The following is a 20,635-nucleotide window of genomic DNA, read 5'->3' on the forward strand; positions in this document are numbered from 1 at the left end:
GTCAAACACACAACTCAGTGTGCAAGGTCTTTTTTTTGTGCCAATCACCCCTAAAAAACATACGGTGGAGGGGCTCGGTTGTGCCACTACATCATGCCAATTACACGCTCCCTCAACATGAGACATCTGGCATTGTGTTGTGACAATTGTGCCTTTTATTATTCCCAGCACAAGGTGCACCTGTGTAATAATGCTGTTTAATCCGCTTCTTGATATGCCACATCTGTCAGGTGGATGGATTATCTTGGCAAAGGAGAAATGCTCACTAACAGGGATGTTAACACGTTTGAGAAGCTTTTTGTGCGTATAGGGAAATTTCTGTTTCTTCAGCTCATGAAACATGCACCCAACACTTAACATTATAGTTGCCAATCACCCGAGTGAACTGAGTGAAAGAAATGGCGTTGGATTACAATCCAATGTACTAGCCTTGACTGAAATAACCTGTTAAGGTCTTGGCAGTTGCCATGTTGTTGTACAGTACAACTAGCTGCCATTTAAGATTATTTTTATGGTAACACAGATCTCCAAAGCACATGTTACCAGTACTGTAGCATGGTTACATTAGACAGTCACTTCAATCTGGATTTGTAAACATGTCTTTTTTTTTTATTCTGCCCCACGCCGACACACACGTCATTTAGACAGAACAGAAGTTGAATTAGAACCTTGTGACATCACATACGTCACAGCTGATGACAGACACTTCCTTATACAACAATGGATTCAATAGAACACAACTGAATTAACAGGTTTCTGCTGCTATCATTTTTTTGGTGTATTAAAGTTATGTGAGACACAGAATTTGCAAATAAACTTCATAAATGTAAAATAAGTGAGGAACTCAAATCTACACTATTTCATTTTGATCAGTGGTGGTGGTGGAGATCAAATGGCAAATCAAAACCACAGATAACCAATGACGTAACACGATAAAACAATGAACAAGAAGTGAAATATACACATCGCCCCTACAACTACAGAAAACAAAACGCAATCAATTAACAACCCAATAACTAAACTACAAATCACATACTTACAGAAGTCTTGGCTATCGATTAATCCTAGATACAAAGGTTGCTCACTGGGGAGGTTAAATTTGAACAGTAAGGCTGCATCTACCCAGGCAGCCCACTTCTGATCTTTATCCCAATTATTGGCAAAAGATCTGATCTCACTGGTCAAAAGATCAGAATTGGCTGCCTGTGTAGATGCTGCCTTACTAGGCCACGCTGGACATGAGGGGGTATGTTCAGAATGCAAACAACAAATTGCAACATCACTCATCTCCCATACACAAACCCGACATTTATGAACGCAAGTTTGATAATCCTGAATATGCCCTTCAGTTTTTGCTCAAGTGCGTGTTATCATGGCTTTAAATGATTTTGTCCACGGTTTTATAATGTAAATATATGGACAGTTTGAGGAGGTTGATTGGGCCAATAGAGTGTATACACCGTGGCGTTTGAGCCTTCTGTCGGAAGGACACTTCACACAGGCACTAGCGGAGAAGTTGAAATGGTAGGTGACACTGTCAGTGGAGGCTGTTGAGGGGAGGACGGCTCATATTAATGTCTGGAATGGAGTCAAACATAAGACAACCGCGTGTCTGATACCGTTCCAGCCATTATTCTGAGCCGTCCTCCCCTCAACAGCCTCCACTGTCCCGTATACATAGAAATACAGAGGGAGCGTTTCCACCCTCCCTAAATGTTTCCATTAGCCTTGCATAGTAGCATCACTCATATTTAATAAATGCAACATGTGTCCCAAATGGCACCCTAATCCATATGTAGTGCACATCTTTAGACTAGGGCCCATATAGTGTAGTGCACTATATAGGGAATAGGGTGCCATTTTGGACACAGTTTGAGGTCTTCACTTTGGCCAAGTGGACTCCAATGATGTGTTTATATACAACTTATCTTTGTGTGTCTATATTTACCTACACACATCTATATGCGAATATGTACATCTATGCTCGTCTATGGTGACCTTTGTGGTGTCAACATTACATACAGTAAGTCTAAGGCACCGTCAACAAAGTATACCAGGGTTCTTGTTAAGGAGAAGTGCATAACATTTCCATAGAAGCCATTCTTTAATGGCAAACTCAAGAGTTATGGTTATGAGGACTGACCATCCATGATATGAAAATTATAGTTAACCATGTTGACGCTAAATAGTGTTTGTTTACATTTACTTTGTTTACAAACATTGGAGTTTAAAAAAATATATATTATTTTGGGTTCTGATGGGGTACAACAATTGAACTAACCTCATGAGGCATTTATAAGTTCTATTCTTCAAGAATCAATTGGTACAGATCATTAGTACGTCCAACAATGGATCTGCAGGTTGGCCACTTCAAAGAAATCCCAAGTATTGTACTGTTATCAAGAGCTTAAGTTAGTCCTGTGTGACTTACATTTAAAGTCAGTCAGATGATTTGAAGTAGTAATCTATGAAGTGCCAAAGCACACAGTGGACCGGAGCTACACAGCCGCAGCCCTTGGTCGTGTTCATTAGTGCACACCACAGCAAAACTTCTTGCAATGATAAAAAAAAAACTAAGCATTTGCCTGATGAAAATCTTCCAACTGTTTTACTTGTTTTGAAAGCAAGTAACTCCCCTCAATGTACTCTGAACATTTAATGACTCTAGGGCCAAGAAAATGTATTCAAAATAGCTTCTGAAGTTCGGTAATTGTGTGTTTGTTAATGTTCATATGTAGCCTGTTTTTCTTCCTTTTGGTGCCTAATGAACATGACCCAGCTGCTACACTGAGGTTCCTGAAGTCAGTCTTGGCAGTAAGAGGATTTATTCATGAATGACTTTTCCCTTTAGTATTACAAAGCAGGAAGTGGTCTGAGACTCAGAACGACTGATAGGAAACCCACTCAGTAATACCAACCATAGATTAATTTATCTAGCGGCAGTGGAAGACTTCTGTTCCGATTCTCCCCCCTTTTCCAGTGCACATGGTTCTAAAAGCATAGCAGTGGTGTCAGGATTGGCTGTGAGGCTGGAGGGAGATTCCATTGTCAAAGCCATAGGGGGAAAGTAGGCAAGTGCAGTGCACACTTTGGGAGAAGGGTGGACAATTGGGACTAATTTATCTCCTGGTTACAAGCCTGGTTTCAACTTATCCAGTTGCTATAGTTTTGTGGACAGTAGACATAAAAATATGACTGAAAATTCAATCAGTACATAAATGACTAGATAGGAACATGCATATTACACAGATCAGTTGAGCAAACAAGCCTTGTTTTCAACGGGCGGTTTAATTTAACATGCGGTTTAATGTGTTTGTTTTCCTTTGGCTTTACCTTGACTGTTATCAGATAAACAGGGTTTAAGAGTTATGAGAAAGGACTTGTAGACAATCCTAAATGACACCCTATCCCCTATATATAGTGCACTACTTTTAACCAGAGCCTTATGGGTCCAGGTCAAAAGTAGTGCACTATAAAAGGGAATTGGGTGCCATTTGGGACATAATCAAAGTCTGCCTACGGCTCCTGAAGTGGGACAAAAACCCAGCAGTTTACATAGGACATTAATAGTAAGGCTTTCTTGGGCATTTGGCTTATCCTGTAGAATTCAGTAGTCTCACGATACACTGGTCAATTAAATAAACTTACTTTTTTTGACATTGAATAAAACATTGTGCTTGCATGTCATCAAGATAATTGTGCTAAATTGGAAACAAAAAGATTTTTAAAAAACAACATTAAGACAGTACAGCCATTCAAAGAATTGGCGGTTCAACTATGAATATCTAGTATGTACAGACACCAGAGGAGGCTGGTGGGAGGAAGATATAGGAGGATCGGCTCACTAATGGCTGGAATGAAATAGTCAAACATGTGGTTTCCATTTTTGATACCGTTCCATTTATTGCATCCCAGCCATTACAATGAGCAGGTCCTCCTATATCTTCCTCCCACCAGCCTCCTCTGACAGACACACATTCTCCTTCCTTCTGGAGCACAGAAGCAGGGGACTAGAGTTCTGAACAGGGGGGAGACAAGCACACAGATTAGCTAAAGCAAGCACTTGCCCCTCCCACGAGAGCTCTCATTGGCTGTTTTTCGCATATCCCAAATCATGTGAGCTCCAGTGTCACGTGACCAGGATCTGACTTTTGCCCCTCCCCCTCAGCTGCACCCCTGTCTCAGGGTAGAAGTCTCCTTTTAACCACATCATCCACTGCATTAGTAGTAAGCAAACCTGTGTTCAAACACTATTTAAAACCATTTCAAATACTTTATCGGTCTGTGCTTTCATCCAGTTTCCCTGTTGCAAATTAAACCAGTAGAAAAGTTGAGTGAAAACTCCACCCACCTTGCACTCCAGACAGACAAAAGCAAAACAAATATTTCAAATAGTATTTGAACCCAGGTCTGGTGATAAGGAGCTTCCACTTCCTTTCTCCATAATTCTTTCCCAGTAATAGTATGGTGAAATTGCCCCTTGGCCTAGACGCTGATCTTGGGTCAGTTTTGCATTTCCCCCACTAATGGTGAAGGTTAGGAATGGGGGGAAGTGAAGCTGATCCGAGACCTGTATCTAGGGGAAACTTCACGCGGAGCCCTCAGTAGTTGGGGGGTTGGTATTCCCCCTGGGGTTGGGTGGTGGTGGTGATGGTGCTGGGGGGTTGTTGGAAGTCATCTGGCGCGCTGGAAGGGTACGGGGAGTAGGTGGTGGGGGTGTAGGCTGAGGGGGCGTAGGTCGGAGGGTAAGGGGTGTGCTGCTCCGGCGGAGACTCGGCATAGATGCTCTGGGTGACGTCGGCAACACCACGGCGATATCTCCCCAAAGCGAAGTAGGTTAGGATTCCCTGTTGTAGACACAAAGAGAGGAGTCAGTTAATGAATGGATTCAGTCAGTTAATGAATCAATTAGTGAATTGATAATTCAGTCAGTTAATGAATGGAGTCAGTCAGTTAATGAATCAATTAGTGAATTGATAATTCAGTCAGTTAATGAATGGAGTCAGTTAGTTAATGAATCAATAATTCAGTAAGTTAATGAATGGAGTCAGTCCGTTACTGAAGAGGTCCGTCAGTGTGGTGAAGTTGTGACCAGGCCATAGTGTAGCTGTAGTAAAGGAGAGGCAGTCAGGCAGCTGTAGTGACAGTCCTCCTCACCCAGGTGGCGATAGAGAAGAAAGAGAAGGCAATGGCGGAGCGGGCGGCGTCCTGGGGGATTCCTCTGACATCAATCGTACGACTCCATTGGCTAGTCAGGAGGCAGAAACACACGAACCACAGGAACGTCCACACAACTGATACAAACAGACAGGAAACATGGAACATACATATTTACACTACAACTACCTACAGGGTCACGTTCATTAAGGAACACAACTGAAAATGGTATGAAACCTTTTATCAATGGGAGAATATATATATAAGCATTTCTTATTGTACGCTCCAGATAGTCCCGCCCCGTTTCAGTCCGTTTTCTTCCATGTGGTGCTATGATGAACAAGACCCAGGTGCCTGGAAGCTCCTTCCTCACACCACAACCCTAGGTCCACCCCCCCCCTCACCTGAGAATCCCAGGTCGGCCATGACAGCGTACTTCCTCTCCTTTGCGTTGCTCATCAGCGGCATGTAGGCGTCCAATAAGAGGAAGAAAAAACAGGCCAGGAAGGCTGGAGAAATAAAGAGATACTTTAGAAATATATATTTTAACACTTTATTGAGACCGTAAGGAAATGAGGTGGTGAGTCAGGCAAGTGGGAGAAACAGGAAGGATGCAGAGTTTGAACCCCGGTGTCCCGAGGGGAGTCATATGAGACAAGGAATCAACCCCAGTCTCCTGAGGGGAGTCATATGAGACAAGGAATCAACCCCAGTCTCCTGAGGGGAGTCATATGAGACAAGGAATCAACCCCAGTCTCCTGCAGGGGAGTCATATGAGACAAGGAATCAACCCCAGTCTCCTGCAGGGGAGTCATATGAGACAAGGAATCAACCCCAGTCTCTGCAGGGGAGTCGTATGAGACAAGGAATCAACCCCAGTCTCCTGAGGGGAGTCATATGAGACAAGGAATCAACCCCAGTCTCCTGAGGGGAGTCATATGAGACAAGGAATCAACCCCAGTCTCCTGCAGGGGAGTCATATGAGACAAGGAATCAACCCCAGTCTCCTGCAGGGGAGTCATATGAGACAAGGAATCAACCCCAGTCTCCTGCAGGGGAGTCATATGAGACAAGGAATCAACCCCAGTCTCCTGCAGGGGAGTCATATGAGACAAGGAATCAACCCCAGTCTCCTGAGGGGAGTCATATGAGACAAGGAATCAACCCCAGTCTCCTGCAGGGGAGTCATATGAGACAAGGAATCAACCCCAGTCTACTGCAGGGGAGTCGTATGAGACAAGGAATCAACCCCAGTCTCCTGCAGGGGAGTCGTATGAGACAAGGAATCAACCCCAGTCTCCTGAGGGGAGTCATATGAGACAAGGAATCAACCCCAGTCTACTGAGGGGAGTCGTATGAAACAAGGAATCAACCCCAGTCTCCTGAGGGGAGTCATATGAGACAAGGAATCAACTCCAGTCTCCTGCAGGGGAGTCATATGAGACAAGGAATCAACCCCAGTCTCCTGAGGGGAGTCATATGAGACAAGGAATCAACCCCAGTCTCCTGCAGGGAGTCATATGAGACAAGGAATCAACCCCAGTCTCCTGCAGGGAGTCATATGAGACAAGGAATCAACCCCAGTCTCCTGCAGGGGAGTCATATGAGACAAGGAATCAACCCCAGTCTCCTGAGGGGAGTCATATGAGACAAGGAATCAACCCCAGTCTCCTGCAGGGGAGTCATATGAGACAAGGAATCAACCCCAGTCTCCTGAGGGGAGTCATATGAGACAAGGAATCAACCCCAGTCTCCTGCAGGGAGTCATATGAGACAAGGAATCAACCCCAGTCTCCTGAGGGGAGTCATATGAGACAAGGAATCAACTCCAGTCTCCTGCAGGGGAGTCATATGAGACAAGGAATCAACCCCAGTCTCCTGAGGGGAGTCATATGAGACAAGGAATCAACCCCAGTCTCCTGCAGGGAGTCATATGAGACAAGGAATCAACCCCAGTCTCCTGCAGGGAGTCATATGAGACAAGGAATCAACCCCAGTCTCCTGCAGGGGAGTCATATGAGACAAGGAATCAACCCCAGTCTCCTGCGGGGAGTCATATGAGACAAGGAATCAACCCCAGTCTCCTGCAGGGAGTCATATGAGACAAGGAATCAACCCCAGTCTCCTGCAGGGGAGTCATATGAGACAAGGAATCAACCCCAGTCTCCTGCGGGGAGTCATATGAGACAAGGAATCAACCCCAGTCTCCTGCGGGGAGTCATATGAGACAAGGAATCAACCCCAGTCTCCTGCAGGGAGTCATATGAGACAAGGAATCAACCCCAGTCTCCTGCAGGGGAGTCGTATGAGACAAGGAATCAACCCCAGTCTCCTGCGGGGAGTCATATGAGACAAGGAATCAACCCCAGTCTCCTGAGGGGAGTCATATGAGACAAGGAATCAACCCCAGTCTCCTGCAGGGGAGTCGTATGAGACAAGGAATCAACCCCAGTCTCCTGCAGGGGAGTCATATGAGACAAGGAATCAACCCCAGTCTCCTGCAGGGGAGTCGTATGAGACAAGGAATCAACCCCAGTCTACTGCAGGGGAGTCGTATGAGACAAGGAATCAACCCCAGTCTCCCGAGGGGAGTCATATGAGACAAGGAATCAACCCCAGTCTCCTGAGGGGAGTCATATGAGACAAGGAATCAACCCCAGTCTCCTGCGGGGAGTCGTATGAGACAAGGAATCAACCCCGGTCTCCTGCAGGGGAGTCATATGAGACAAGGAATCAACCCCAGTCTCCTGAGGGGAGTCATATGAGACAAGGAATCAACCCCAGTCTCCTGAGGGGAGTCGTATGAGACAAGGAATCAACCCCGGTCTCCTGCAGGGAGTCGTATGAGACAAGGAATCAACCCCAGTCTCCTGCGGGGAGTCGTATGAGACAAGGAATCAACCCCGGTCTCCTGCAGGGGAGTCGTATGAGACAAGGAATCAACCCCAGTCTCCTGAGGGGAGTCATATGAGACAAGGAATCAACCCCAGTCTCCTGCAGGGAGTCGTATGAGACAAGGAATCAACCCCGGTCTCCTGCAGGGAGTCATATGAGACAAGGAATCAACCCCAGTCTCCTGCGGGGAGTCGTATGAGACAAGGAATCAACCCCAGTCTCCTGAGGGGAGTCATATGAGACAAGGAATCAACCCCAGTCTCCTGCAGGGGAGTCGTATGAGACAAGGAATCAACCCCAGTCTCCTGCAGGGGAGTCGTATGAGACAAGGAATCAACCCCGGTCTCCTGCAGGGGAGTCATATGAGACAAGGAATCAACCCCAGTCTCCTGAGGGGAGTCATATGAGACAAGGAATCAACCCCAGTCTCCTGCAGGGAGTCATATGAGACAAGGAATCAACCCCAGTCTCCTGCAGGGAGTCATATGAGACAAGGAATCAACCCCAGTCTCCTGAGGGGAGTCATATGAGACAAGGAATCAACCCCAGTCTCCTGCAGGGGAGTCGTATGAGACAAGGAATCAACCCCAGTCTCCTGCAGGGAGTCATATGAGACAAGGAATCAACCCCAGTCTCCTGAGGGGAGTCATATGAGACAAGGAATCAACCCCAGTCTCCTGAGGGGAGTCGTATGAGACAAGGAATCAACCCCAGTCTCCTGAGGGGAGTCGTATGAGACAAGGAATCAACCCCAGTCTCCTGCAGGGGAGTCGTATGATGAGATGTGCCAGGAGTGTTACCACTACACCATAGCTCTGCATAAAGAGATACTTTCTATTGTCGATTGTCACAGAGACACAAACAATTATTTTTCTGTTATCTGAACCCAGGGCACAACGGCGGGAGATGCCATCTCTGATCCGGTTTGCTGCCTGGCCCCGAACAGATTCTTCCACTCGAGGGGGGTTTCCCCCTCGGCACAGATCTAGGTTCAGCTTCCCCTCCCCAAGCGGAACTATTAGTGGGGGAAATGATCAACTGTCCCAAGATCAGCATCTTGAGGCGACTTGAGTCGTATGAGACAAGGAATCAACCCCGGTCTCCTGCAGGGAGTCGTATGAGACAAGGAATCAACCCCAGTCTCCTGCGGGGAGTCGTATGAGACAAGGAATCAACCCCAGTCTCCTGCAGGGGAGTCGTATGAGACAAGGAATCAACCCCAGTCTCCTGAGGGGAGTCATATGAGACAAGGAATCAACCCCAGTCTCCTGCAGGGAGTCGTATGAGACAAGGAATCAACCCCGGTCTCCTGCAGGGAGTCATATGAGACAAGGAATCAACCCCAGTCTCCTGCGGGGAGTCGTATGAGACAAGGAATCAACCCCAGTCTCCTGAGGGGAGTCATATGAGACAAGGAATCAACCCCAGTCTCCTGCAGGGGAGTCGTATGAGACAAGGAATCAACCCCAGTCTCCTGCGGGGAGTCATATGAGACAAGGAATCAACCCCAGTCTCCTGCGGGGAGTCATATGAGACAAGGAATCAACCCCAGTCTCCTGCAGGGAGTCATATGAGACAAGGAATCAACCCCAGTCTCCTGCAGGGGAGTCGTATGAGACAAGGAATCAACCCCAGTCTCCTGCGGGGAGTCATATGAGACAAGGAATCAACCCCAGTCTCCTGCAGGGGAGTCATATGAGACAAGGAATCAACCCCAGTCTCCTGCAGGGGAGTCGTATGAGACAAGGAATCAACCCCAGTCTCCTGAGGGGAGTCATATGAGACAAGGAATCAACCCCAGTCTCCTGAGGGGAGTCGTATGAGACAAGGAATCAACCCCAGTCTCCTGCGGGGAGTCGTATGAGACAAGGAATCAACCCCAGTCTCCTGCAGGGGAGTCGTATGATGAGATGTGCCAGGAGTGTTACCACTACACCATAGCTCTGCATAAAGAGATACTTTCTATTGTCGATTGTCACAGAGACACAAACAATTATTTTTCTGTTATCTGAACCCAGGGCACAACGGCGGGAGATGCCATCTCTGATCCGGTTTGCTGCCTGGCCCCGAACAGATTCTTCCACTCGAGGGGGGTTTCCCCCTCGGCACAGATCTAGGTTCAGCTTCCCCTCCCCAAGCGGAACTATTAGTGGGGGAAATGATCAACTGTCCCAAGATCAGCATCTTGAGGCGACTTCACCCAACAGCATTTTCTCAGTCAGCCCTGGGATTAGAACCTGTAACCCAGAACCACTAGACTACTTACCTATGACACCGATGCCCACAGCGTAGTGGCACGCCGAGTCATTCTGGTTGAAGACGCAATGCGCGTCGGGGCTGTGCGATTTGTTGACAAATCCCTCCGCCGTGATGCAGGAGAAGACCACGATGGAAAAAATCTAAGAAGAGGAAGAGAGGAAAGTTTAAATTTGACTGTTTTGACTGACCTGCATGTTTATTTATCCATCTAGTCATCTATCAACGACGGGGCCTCGTTTCTCCCTCCCTCAGCGACGGGGGCCTCGTTTCTCCCTCCCTCACCGACGGGGCCTCGTTTCTCCCTCCCTCAGCGACGGGGCCTCGTTTCTCCCTCCCTCAGCGACGGGGCCTCGTTTCTCCCTCCCTCAGCGACGGGGCCTCGTTTCTCCCTCCCTCAGCGACGGGGCCTCGTTTCTCCCTCCCTCAGCGACGGGGCCTCGTTTCTCCCTCACTCAGCGACGGGGGCCTCGTTTCTCCCTCCCTCAACGACGGGGGCCTCGTTTCTCCCTCCAGTCATCTATCAACGACGGGGGCCTCGTTTCTCCCTCCAGTCATCTATCAACGACGGGGGCCTCGTTTCTCCCTCCCTCACCGACGTGGGCCTCGTTTCTCCCTCCCTCAATGAACGTGGGCCTCGTTTCTCCCTCCCTCACCGACGGGGGCCTCGTTTCTCCCTCCCTCACCGACGGGGCCTCGTTTCTCCCTCCAGTCATCTATCACCGACGGGGGCCTCGTTTCTCCCTCCCTCACCGACGGGGCCTCGTTTCTCCCTCCAGTCATCTATCACCGACGGGGGCCTCGTTTCTCCCTCCCTCACCGACGGGGCCTCGTTTCTCCCTCCAGTCATCTATCACCGACGGGGGCCTCGTTTCTCCCTCCCTCACCTATCACCGACGGGGGCCTCGTTTCTCCCTCCCTCACCGACGGGGCCTCATTTCTCCCTCCAGTCATCTATCACCGACGGGGGCCTCGTTTCTCCCTCCCTCACCGACGGGGCCTCGTTTCTCCCTCCCTCACCGACGGGGGCCTCGTTTCTCCCTCCCTCACCGACGGGGGCCTCGTTTCTCCCTCCCTCACCGACGGGGCCTCGTTTCTCTCTCCCTCAACGACGGGGCCTCGTTTCTCCCTCCCTCACCGACGGGGCCTCGTTTCTCCCTCCAGTCATCTATCACCGACGGGCCAGTAGAAACATACAATGAGAGGAGATGAGCGGTCTTCTGAAAGATATTCTAACAGGCGACATCATCCACTTGGGCTCTCTCTCTTTCCATTCCAATGACTGTGAGAACAGAATAAACTAGGGCCTGATGCCAACACCAGGGTTGTGTTCGTTAGGACATCAGAAAACTGAAAACAAAAATGAACACTTCTTATTGGACGAGTCCGGGAAGTCCCTCCCTGTTTTAGTCTAGTTTTTTCTCTCTCCATTTGGTGCCTAATGAACCGAACCCAGGCCTCTGTTGTCAGTTCAGTTCCTGTCTCTGTCTCATTACTGGTCCACCACCGTCATGTGACCCAGCAGCACTGACATACTTGTGACCAGAGATGCCACCAATTTCCTCTTCAAATATTAGTGAAACAGAGAGCGAGAGAAATGTGTGTTTCCTTTGAGAATGGGATGGAAAAGAGAGCGAGAGAAATGTGTGTTTCCTTTGAGAATGGGATGGAAAAGACAGCGAGAGAAATGTGTGTTTCCTTTGAGAATGGGATGGAAAAGAGAGCCAGAGAAAGGAGAAAGGTGTCTCTGTCCAGTGAAAGAAAGACAACAGGAGAGAATGGTACAGATAGTTTACTGGGGACTTCCAAAAAGAGAGAACTGAAAAGTGAAAGTAACAGAGATCAAAGCCAGAGAGACAGAGATAATTCAATAACAACAGAGAGAGTCTGCTGACTGGGGAAGTGATGGGGAGAGAGAGAGAGTTGTTTATTTCACTTGCTTTGGCCATGTAAATACAGGTTTCCCATGCCAATAAAACCCCTTTGAATTCAAATTGAATTCATCAACAGCAGAGAGAGAGAGAGAATGCTGACTGAGGGAAGAGAGAGAATTTAACAACAGAGAGAGAGAGAGAGAGAGAGAGAGAATGCTGACTGGGGAAGAGAGAGAGAGAATGCTGACTGGGGAAGAGAGAGAGAGAATGCTGACTGGGGAAAAAGAGAGAGAGAATGCTGACTGGGGAAGAGAGAGAGAGAGAATGCTGACTGGGGAAGAGAGAGAGAGAGAGAATGCTGACTGGGGGAAGAGAGAGAGAGAGAGAGAATGCTGACTGGGGAAGAGAGAGAGAGAGAGAATGCTGACTGGGGGAAGAGAGAGAGAGAGAGAATGCTGACTGGGGGAAGAGAGAGAGAGAGAGAATGCTGACTGGGGGAAGAGAGAGAGAGAGAGAATGCTGACTGGGGGAAGAGAGAGAGAGAATGCTGACTGGGGGAAGAGAGAGAGAGAGAGAATGCTGACTGGGGAAGAAGAGAGAGAGGGAGAGAGAGAGAATGCTGACTGGGGAAGAGAGAGAGAGAGAATGCTGACTGGGGGAAGAAGAGAGAGAGAGAGAATGCTGACTGGGGAAGAGAGAGAGAATGCTGACTGGGGGAAGAGAGAGAGAGAATGCTGACTGGGGAAGAGAGAGAGAGAGAATGCTGACTGGGGGAAGAGAGAGAGAGAATGCTGACTGGGGAAGAGAGAGAGAGAGAATGCTGACTGGGGGAAGAGAGAGAGAGAATGCTGACTGGGGGAAGAGAGAGAGAGAATGCTGACTGGGGAAGAGAGAGAGAGAATGCTGACTGAGGAAGAGAGAGAGAGAATGCTGACTGGGGAAGAGAGAGAGAGAGAATGCTGACTGGGGAAGAGAGAGAGAGAGAGAATGCTGACTGGGGAAGAGAGAGAGAGAGAGAATGCTGACTGGGGAAGAGAGAGAGAGAGAATGCTGACTGGGGAAGAGAGAGAGAGAGAATGCTGACTGGGGGAAGAGAGAGAGAGAGAGAATGCTGACTGGGGAAGAGAGAGAGAGAGAGAATGCTGACTGGGGGAAGAGAGAGAGAGAGAATGCTGACTGGGGAAGAAGAGAGAGATGAATGCTGACTGGGGAAGAGAGAGAGAGAGAATGCTGACTGGGGAAGAGAGAGAGAGAGAGAATGCTGACTGGAGAAGAGAGAGAGAGAGAGAATGCTGACTGGGGAAGAGAGAGAGAGAGAATGCTGACTGGGGGAGAGAGAGAGAGAGAATGCTGACTGGGGAAGAGAGAGAGAGAGAGAGAATGCTGACTGGGGAAGAGAGAGAGAGAGAATGCTGACTGGGGAAGAGAGAGAGAGAGAGAATGCTGACTGGGGAAGAGAGAGAGAGAGAGAATGCTGACTGGGGGAAGAGAGAGAGAGAATGCTGACTGGGGGAAGAGAGAGAGAGAATGCTGACTGGGGAAGAGAGAGAGAGAGAGAATGCTGACTGGGGAAGAGAGAGAGAGAGAATGCTGACTGGAGAAGAGAGAGAGAGAATGCTGACTGGAGAAGAGAGAGAGAGAGAGAATGCTGACTGGGGAAGAGAGAGAGAGAATGCTGACTGGGGAAGAGAGAGAGAGAATGCTGACTGGGGAAGAGAGAGAGAGAATGCTGACTGGGGAAAGAGAGAGAGAGAATGCTGACTGGGGAAGAGAGAGAGAATGCTGACTGGGGAAGAGAGAGAGAATGCTGACTGGGGAAGAGAGAGAGAGAGAATGCTGACTGGGGAAGAGAGAGAGAGAGAATGCTGACTGGGGAAGAGAGAGAGAGAGAATGCTGACTGGGGAAGAGAGAGAGAGAATGCTGACTGGGGAAAGAGAGAGAGAGAATGCTGACTGGGGAAAGAGAGAGAGAGAATGCTGACTGGGGAAGAGAGAGAGAGAGAATGCTGACTGAGGAAGAGAGAGAGAGAATGCTGACTGGGGAAGAGAGAGAGAGAATGCTGACTGGGGAAGAGAGAGAGAGAGAATGCTGACTGGGGAAGAGAGAGAGAGAGAATGCTGACTGGGGAAGAGAGAGAGAATGCTGACTGGGGAAGAGAGAGAGACATGCTGACTGGGGAAGAGAGAGAGAGAATGCTGACTGGGGAAGAGAGAGAGAATGCTGACTGGGGAAGAGAGAGAGAGAATGCTGACTGGGGAAGAGAGAGAGAGAGAATGCTGACTGGGGAAGAGAGAGAGAGAATGCTGACTGGGGAAGAGAGAGAGAGAGAATGCTGACTGGGGAAGAGAGAGAGAGAATGCTGACTGAGGGAAGAGAGAGAGAGAATGCTGACTGGGGAAGAGAGAGAGAATGCTGACTGGGGGAAGAGAGAGAGAATGCTGACTGGGGAAGAGAGAGAGAGAGAATGCTGACTGGGGAAGAGAGAGAGAGAATGCTGACTGGGGAAGAGAGAGAGATGCTGACTGGGGAAGAGAGAGAGAGAGATGCTGACTGGGGAAGAGAGAGAGATGCTGACTGGGGAAGAGAGAGAGAGAGATGCTGACTGGGGAAGAAGAGAGAGAGAATGCTGACTGGGGAAGAGAGAGAGAGAGAATGCTGACTGGGGAAGAGAGAGAGAGAGAATGCTGACTGGGGAAGAGAGAGAGAGAGAATGCTGACTGGGGAAGAGAGAGAATGCTGACTGGGGAAGAGAGAGAGAGAGAATGCTGACTGGGGAAGAGAGAGAGAGAATGCTGACTGAGGAAGAGAGAGAGAGAATGCTGACTGGGGGAAGAGAGAGATAATGCTGACTGGGGGAAGAGAGAGATAATGCTGACTGGGGAAGAGAGAGAGAGAGAGAATGCTGACTGGGGAAGAGAGAGAGAGAGAATGCTGACTGGGGAAGAGAGAGAGAGAGAATGCTGACTGGGGAAGAGAGAGAGAGAATGCTGACTGGGGAAGAGAGAGAGAGAATGCTGACTGGGGAAGAGAGAGAGAGAATGCTGACTGGGGAAGAGAGAGAGAGAATGCTGACTGGGGAAGAGAGAGAGAGAAATGCTGACTGAGGGAAGAGAGAGAGAGAATGCTGACTGGGGAAGAGAGAGAGAGAATGCTGACTGGGGAAGAGAGAGAGAGAATGCTGACTGGGGAAGAGAGAGAGAGAATGCTGACTGGGGAAGAGAGAGAGAGAATGCTGACTGAGGAAGAGAGAGAGAGAGAATGCTGACTGGGGAAGAGAGAGAGAGAGAATGCTGACTGGGGAAGAGAGAGAGAGAGAATGCTGACTGGGGAAGAGAGAGAGAGAATGCTGACTGGGGAAGAGAGAGAGAGAATGCTGACTGAGGAAGAGAGAGAGAGAATGCTGACTGGGGAAGAGAGAGAGAGAATGCTGACTGGGGAAGAGAGAGAGAGAATGCTGACTGGGGAAAGAGAGAGAGAGAATGCTGACTGGGGAAGAGAGAGAGAATGCTGACTGGGGAAGAGAGAGAGAGAATGCTGACTGGGGAAGAGAGAGAGAGAATGCTGACTGGGGAAGAGAGAGAGAGAATGCTGACTGGGGAAGAGAGAGAGAGAATGCTGACTGGGGAAGAGAGAGAGAGAATGCTGACTGGGGAAGAGAGAGAGAGAGAATGCTGACTGGGAAGAGAGAGAGAGAGAATGCTGACTGGGGAAGAGAGAGAGAGAGAATGCTGACTGGGGAAGAGAGAGAGAGAGAATGCTGACTGGGGAAGAGAGAGAGAGAGAATGCTGACTGGGGAAGAGAGAGAGAGAGAATGCTGACTGGGGAAGAGAGAGAGAATGCTGACTGGGGAAGAGAGAGAGAGAGAGAGAATGCTGACTGGGGAAGAGAGAGAGAGAATGCTGACTGGGGAAGAGAGAGAGAGAGATGCTGACTGGGGAAGAGAGAGAGAGAGAATGCTGACTGGGGAAGAGAGAGAGAGAGAATGCTGACTGGGGAAGAGAGAGAGAGAGAATGCTGACTGGGGAAGAGAGAGAGAGAGAATGCTGACTGGGGAAGAGAGAGAGAGAATGCTGACTGAGGAAGAGAGAGAGAGAATGCTGACTGGGGGAAGAGAGAGATAATGCTGACTGGGGGAAGAGAGAGATAATGCTGACTGGGGAAGAGAGAGAGAGAGAGAATGCTGACTGGGGAAGAGAGAGAGAATGCTGACTGGGGAAGAGAGAGAGAGAGAATGCTGACTGGGGAAGAGAGAGAGAGAGAATGCTGACTGGGGAAGAGAGAGAGAGAGAATGCTGACTGGGGAAGAGAGAGAGAGAGAATGCTGACTGGGGAAGAGAGAGAGAGAATGCTGACTGGGGAAGAGAGAGAGAGAGAGAATGCTGACTGGGGAAGAGAGAGAGAGAGAATGCTGACTGGGGAAGAGAGAGAGAGAATGCTGACTGGGGAAGAGAGAGAGAGAATGCTGACTGGGGAAGAGAGAGAGAGAGAATGCTGACTGGGGAAGAGAGAGAGAGAATGCTGACTGAGGAAGAGAGAGAGAGAATGCTGACTGGGGGAAGAGAGAGATAATGCTGACTGGGGGAAGAGAGAGATAATGCTGACTGGGGAAGAGAGAGAGAGAGAATGCTGACTGGGGAAGAGAGAGAGAAGAATGCTGACTGGGGAAGAGAGAGAGAGAGAATGCTGACTGGGGAAGAGAGAGAATGCTGACTGGGGAAGAGAGAGAGAGAATGCTGACTGGGGAAGAGAGAGAGAGAATGCTGACTGGGGAAGAGAGAGAGAGAATGCTGACTGGGGAAGAGAGAGAGAGAATGCTGACTGGGGAAGAGAGAGAGAGAGAATGCTGACTGGGGAAGAGAGAGAGAGAATGCTGACTGGGGAAGAGAGAGAGAGAGAATGCTGACTGGGGAAGAGAGAGAGAGAGAATGCTGACTGGGGAAGAGAGAGAGAGAATGCTGACTGGGGAAGAGAGAGAGAGAATGCTGACTGAGGAAGAGAGAGAGAGAGAATGCTGACTGGGGAAGAGAGAGAGAGAGAATGCTGACTGGGGAAGAGAGAGAATGCTGACTGGGGAAGAGAGAGAGAATGCTGACTGGGGAAGAGAGAGAGAGAATGCTGACTGAGGAAGAGAGAGAGAGAGAGAATGCTGACTGAGGAAGAGAGAGAGAGAGAGAATGCTGACTGAGGAAGAGAGAGAGAGAGAGAATGCTGACTGGGGAAGAGAGAGAGAGAGAATGCTGACTGGGGAAGAGAGAGAGAGAATGCTGACTGGGGAAGAGAGAGAGAAATGCTGACTGGGGAAGAGAGAGAGAATGCTGACTGGGGAAGAGAGAGAGAGAATGCTGACTGGGGAAGAGAGAGAGAGAATGCTGACTGGGGAAGAGAGAGAGAGAATGCTAACTGGGGAAGAGAGAGAGAGAATGCTGACTGGGGAAGAGAGAGAGAGAGAATGCTGACTGAGGAAGAGAGAGAGAGAGAATGCTGACTGAGGAAGAGAGAGAGAGAGAGAGAGAGAGAGAGAATGCTGACTGGGGAAGAGAGAGAGAGAATGCTGACTGGGGAAGAGAGAGAATTCAACAACAACAGAGAGAGAGGGAGAGAGAATGCTGACTGGAGAAGGAGGTGATGGAAGAGACAGAAACAAAGGAAACAGTGTGAGAGCACCAACAGATGATAACCCATGTTATTTCCTCACGCCATGTCATACAACAATGGTGTGTGTGTGTGATGACGAGTGTGTGTTCCACTGGATATGACAGGGTCATTGGAAGACACTGCCAGAGAGAGTACTGGAGGGAGGGGGGCTCAATGGGGTATCACCTTACCTCCCATCTGCCCCTTTCTGCCCCCACCACTAGGGAGCAGGGAGGAGAAGTGGTTGTGTCGACAGACAGCACATTCTGTCCAGACCTAGGCAGTGTCCCAAATGGCATCATATTCACTACATAGGGCACTTATTTGGACCAGAGCTCCATGGGCCCTGATCAAAAGTAGTGCACTATATAGGCAATAGGATGCCATTTGAGTCACAGACCCTACTGTGTTACACTGTTTACATGTTGGTGCGCTACACAGCTCAGGCTTACAGGCCAACTACACTGACAATTTACACCGTGTGGCTCTCGTGTTAAGTGTATGTCTCTGTATGGAGGAGACTGTTTGAGCAACAGACATCTTGGTGGTATGTAGCTACAAGACCTGAGGTTAGATATTATTGAACAGGGCCTAGGGGCATCTGGTCTTGGTCAGATATTATTGAACAGGGCCTAGGGGCATCTGGTCTTGGTCAGATATTATTGAACAGGGCCTAGGGGCATCTGGTCTTGGTCAGATATTATTGAACAGGGCCTAGGGGCATCTGGTCTTGGTCAGATATTATTGAACAGGGCCTAGGGGCATCTGGTCTTGGTCAGATATTATTGAACAGGGCCTAGGGGCATCTGGTCTTGGTCAGATATTATTGAACAGGGCCTAGGGGCATCTGGTCTTGGTCAGATATTATTGAACAGGGCCTAGGGGCATCTGGTCTTGGTCAGATATTATTGAACAGGGCCTAGGGGCATCTGGTCTTGGTCAGATATTATTGAACAGGGCCTAGGGGCATCTGGTCTTGGTTAGATATTATTGAACAGGGCCTAGGGGCATCTGGTCTTGGTCAGATATTATTGAACAGGGCCTAGGGGCATCTGGTCTTGGTCAGATATTATTGAACAGGGCCTAGGGGCATCTGGTCTTGGTCAGATATTATTGAACAGGGCCTAGGGGCATCTGGTCTTGGTTAGATATTATTGAACAGGGCCTAGGGGCATCTGGTCTTGGTCAGATATTATTGAACAGGGCCTAGGGGCATCTGGTCTTGGTCAGATATTATTGAACAGGGCCTAGGGGCATCTGGTCTTGGTCAGATATTATTGAACAGGGCCTAGGGGCATCTGAAAAGTAGATAGATGTCACACCCACACAACATTTTTGGGACTTCCTCAAACCTAATGGACCAATCAAACCAGGAAGATCCCTAAAATTACAATCTCTACCATTAGACCTATCAGACCACAGACTGACAAACTGGGCCTCTCTCTCTTCCTCTTTGGAAAGTCCCTCTCACTGCCATCTGGTGGATCAACATGGCATTACAACATGTCTGTTGATGACCAACCAAACTGGACAGGCAGTGTGTGCTGCTACCACTCACTTCTATAGGACACGTCTTTTCCTAGGTCAAAGAATAGGCCTAATGTTGAGAGGGAACGACTTTTCTCAGAGTTGAATGTGTGTGATTGTCATTATTGGACAAACAGGCCCTGGTATCTCAGAAGGTAGAAGTGTCCATGTGTTTAGGCTACTTTAGGCTGTTGTCCCATTAAGTCCATTGTTCTATAACCTCACCTGTATCAGACAATGGAAACACACCGTGTTCACGAAGTTTCACTTCAGCCTGGTTCAAGCTGTGTGAATCCTTTAAGTCTGATATATACTTCTGCGTTGTGTTTCTAAACAATAACAGCAGCCGCCGCAGGCATCACATGGAGGCGAGTTCCCCTCAGTGTGGGAGGGTGTGTTGGTAACATCTTCAACACATTGTGTCATGTCATGCATATGGACTGACAATGAAGCTCCATGTAAGCCTAGTTGGAAGTGTAACCTAGGCACATTGCTAGGCCTAATCGATTTATCAAATAACCCCCCCCCCCCCCTCCATTATCGCTTCAATAGTATCCTGATTGTTGTTGTCAACAGTCGCACGTCCGCGTGAGCAGCTGTACTTTGCAGTGTGGTGACATCAACTGTAACATTATACATCTATCAAGAGGAATACGAGTCGACAATAACACATTGGCTAATATGCAATTAGAGGGCCATCTGTGGTAAAAAAAAAATATATATATTCGGGATGATCAGATCAACATTTAACACAAACGGCATAGTTCGCTCAGTTGCGTTAGATATTATCCAAAGACAAAGTGACAGGTGCCGTTAGACAATGTCTTAACGTTAAGCCTCTGTGCTCAACTTCCTTGAAACATTTTAGTCAATAAGTAACTCTCGTTATTACTCTCTGTGTTCCTTGCCTTGTCAAACTCACCCAACTCAAGAAGCGCACGATAGTGTGCGGTTGTTTCGCAAACTTGTGAAAGTCGAAGCCGCCGCCTGCGAGCGAAGCTCCGTACGCACTAGCGCCACCAACTCCCCCGGTCTCCTCCATCTCTGTCGCTCAACTTCAGCACAGGTCACAAGACAAGCAGCCGTTGATTTAGCCACGGATCTTCCTTGTAAACACACAGATAGCTAGACTACCAACCGCCTTCTTGTTTTCTCGCCAACGACTTTCCTGAAAGTAAAAGGACGCCCACAACGACGTACGTGGCGTGCTATCTCCCAAGGGACCGTCGTGAAAATGTAATTTCACACAAAAGTGAACAATATGGATACGATGCGGCTCACGTGGTCATA

At 48.7% G+C, this 20,635-nt stretch overlaps 1 protein-coding gene across 1 annotated transcript; it reads right to left on the reverse strand.

The window, feature by feature from the left end:
* Nucleotides 1-587: 587 nt before the first annotated feature.
* syngr2b (synaptogyrin 2b) lies at nucleotides 588-20,573 on the reverse strand. The gene is made up of 5 exons (XM_064960738.1): nucleotides 20,268-20,573; nucleotides 10,319-10,451; nucleotides 5,562-5,666; nucleotides 5,158-5,294; nucleotides 588-4,847 (listed from the first exon to the last, which is right to left on the reverse strand). The coding sequence occupies exons 1-5, from the start codon at nucleotides 20,385-20,387 to the stop codon at nucleotides 4,602-4,604; spliced, it is 741 nt and encodes a 246-aa protein (XP_064816810.1). The 5' UTR covers nucleotides 20,388-20,573; the 3' UTR covers nucleotides 588-4,601.
* Between the last annotated feature and the right edge of the window lie 62 nt (nucleotides 20,574-20,635).

This window comes from Oncorhynchus masou, chromosome 5 (genome assembly GCF_036934945.1).
Source record: "Oncorhynchus masou masou isolate Uvic2021 chromosome 5, UVic_Omas_1.1, whole genome shotgun sequence".
NCBI classification, from domain to species: Eukaryota; Metazoa; Chordata; class Actinopteri; order Salmoniformes; family Salmonidae; genus Oncorhynchus; species Oncorhynchus masou.

Coding starts and splice junctions, on each gene's coding strand:
- syngr2b (XM_064960738.1), bottom strand. CDS start 20,387: ATGGAGGAGACCGGGGGAGTTGGTGGCGCTAGTGCGTACGGAGCTTCG. Junction 10,452..20,267: donor TCGTGCGCTTCTTGAGTTGG/GTGAGTTTGACA, acceptor TCCTCTTCTTAG/ATTTTTTCCATCGTGGTCTT. Junction 4,848..5,157: donor TCTTCTCTATCGCCACCTGG/GTGAGGAGGACT, acceptor TGTCTACAACAG/GGAATCCTAACCTACTTCGC.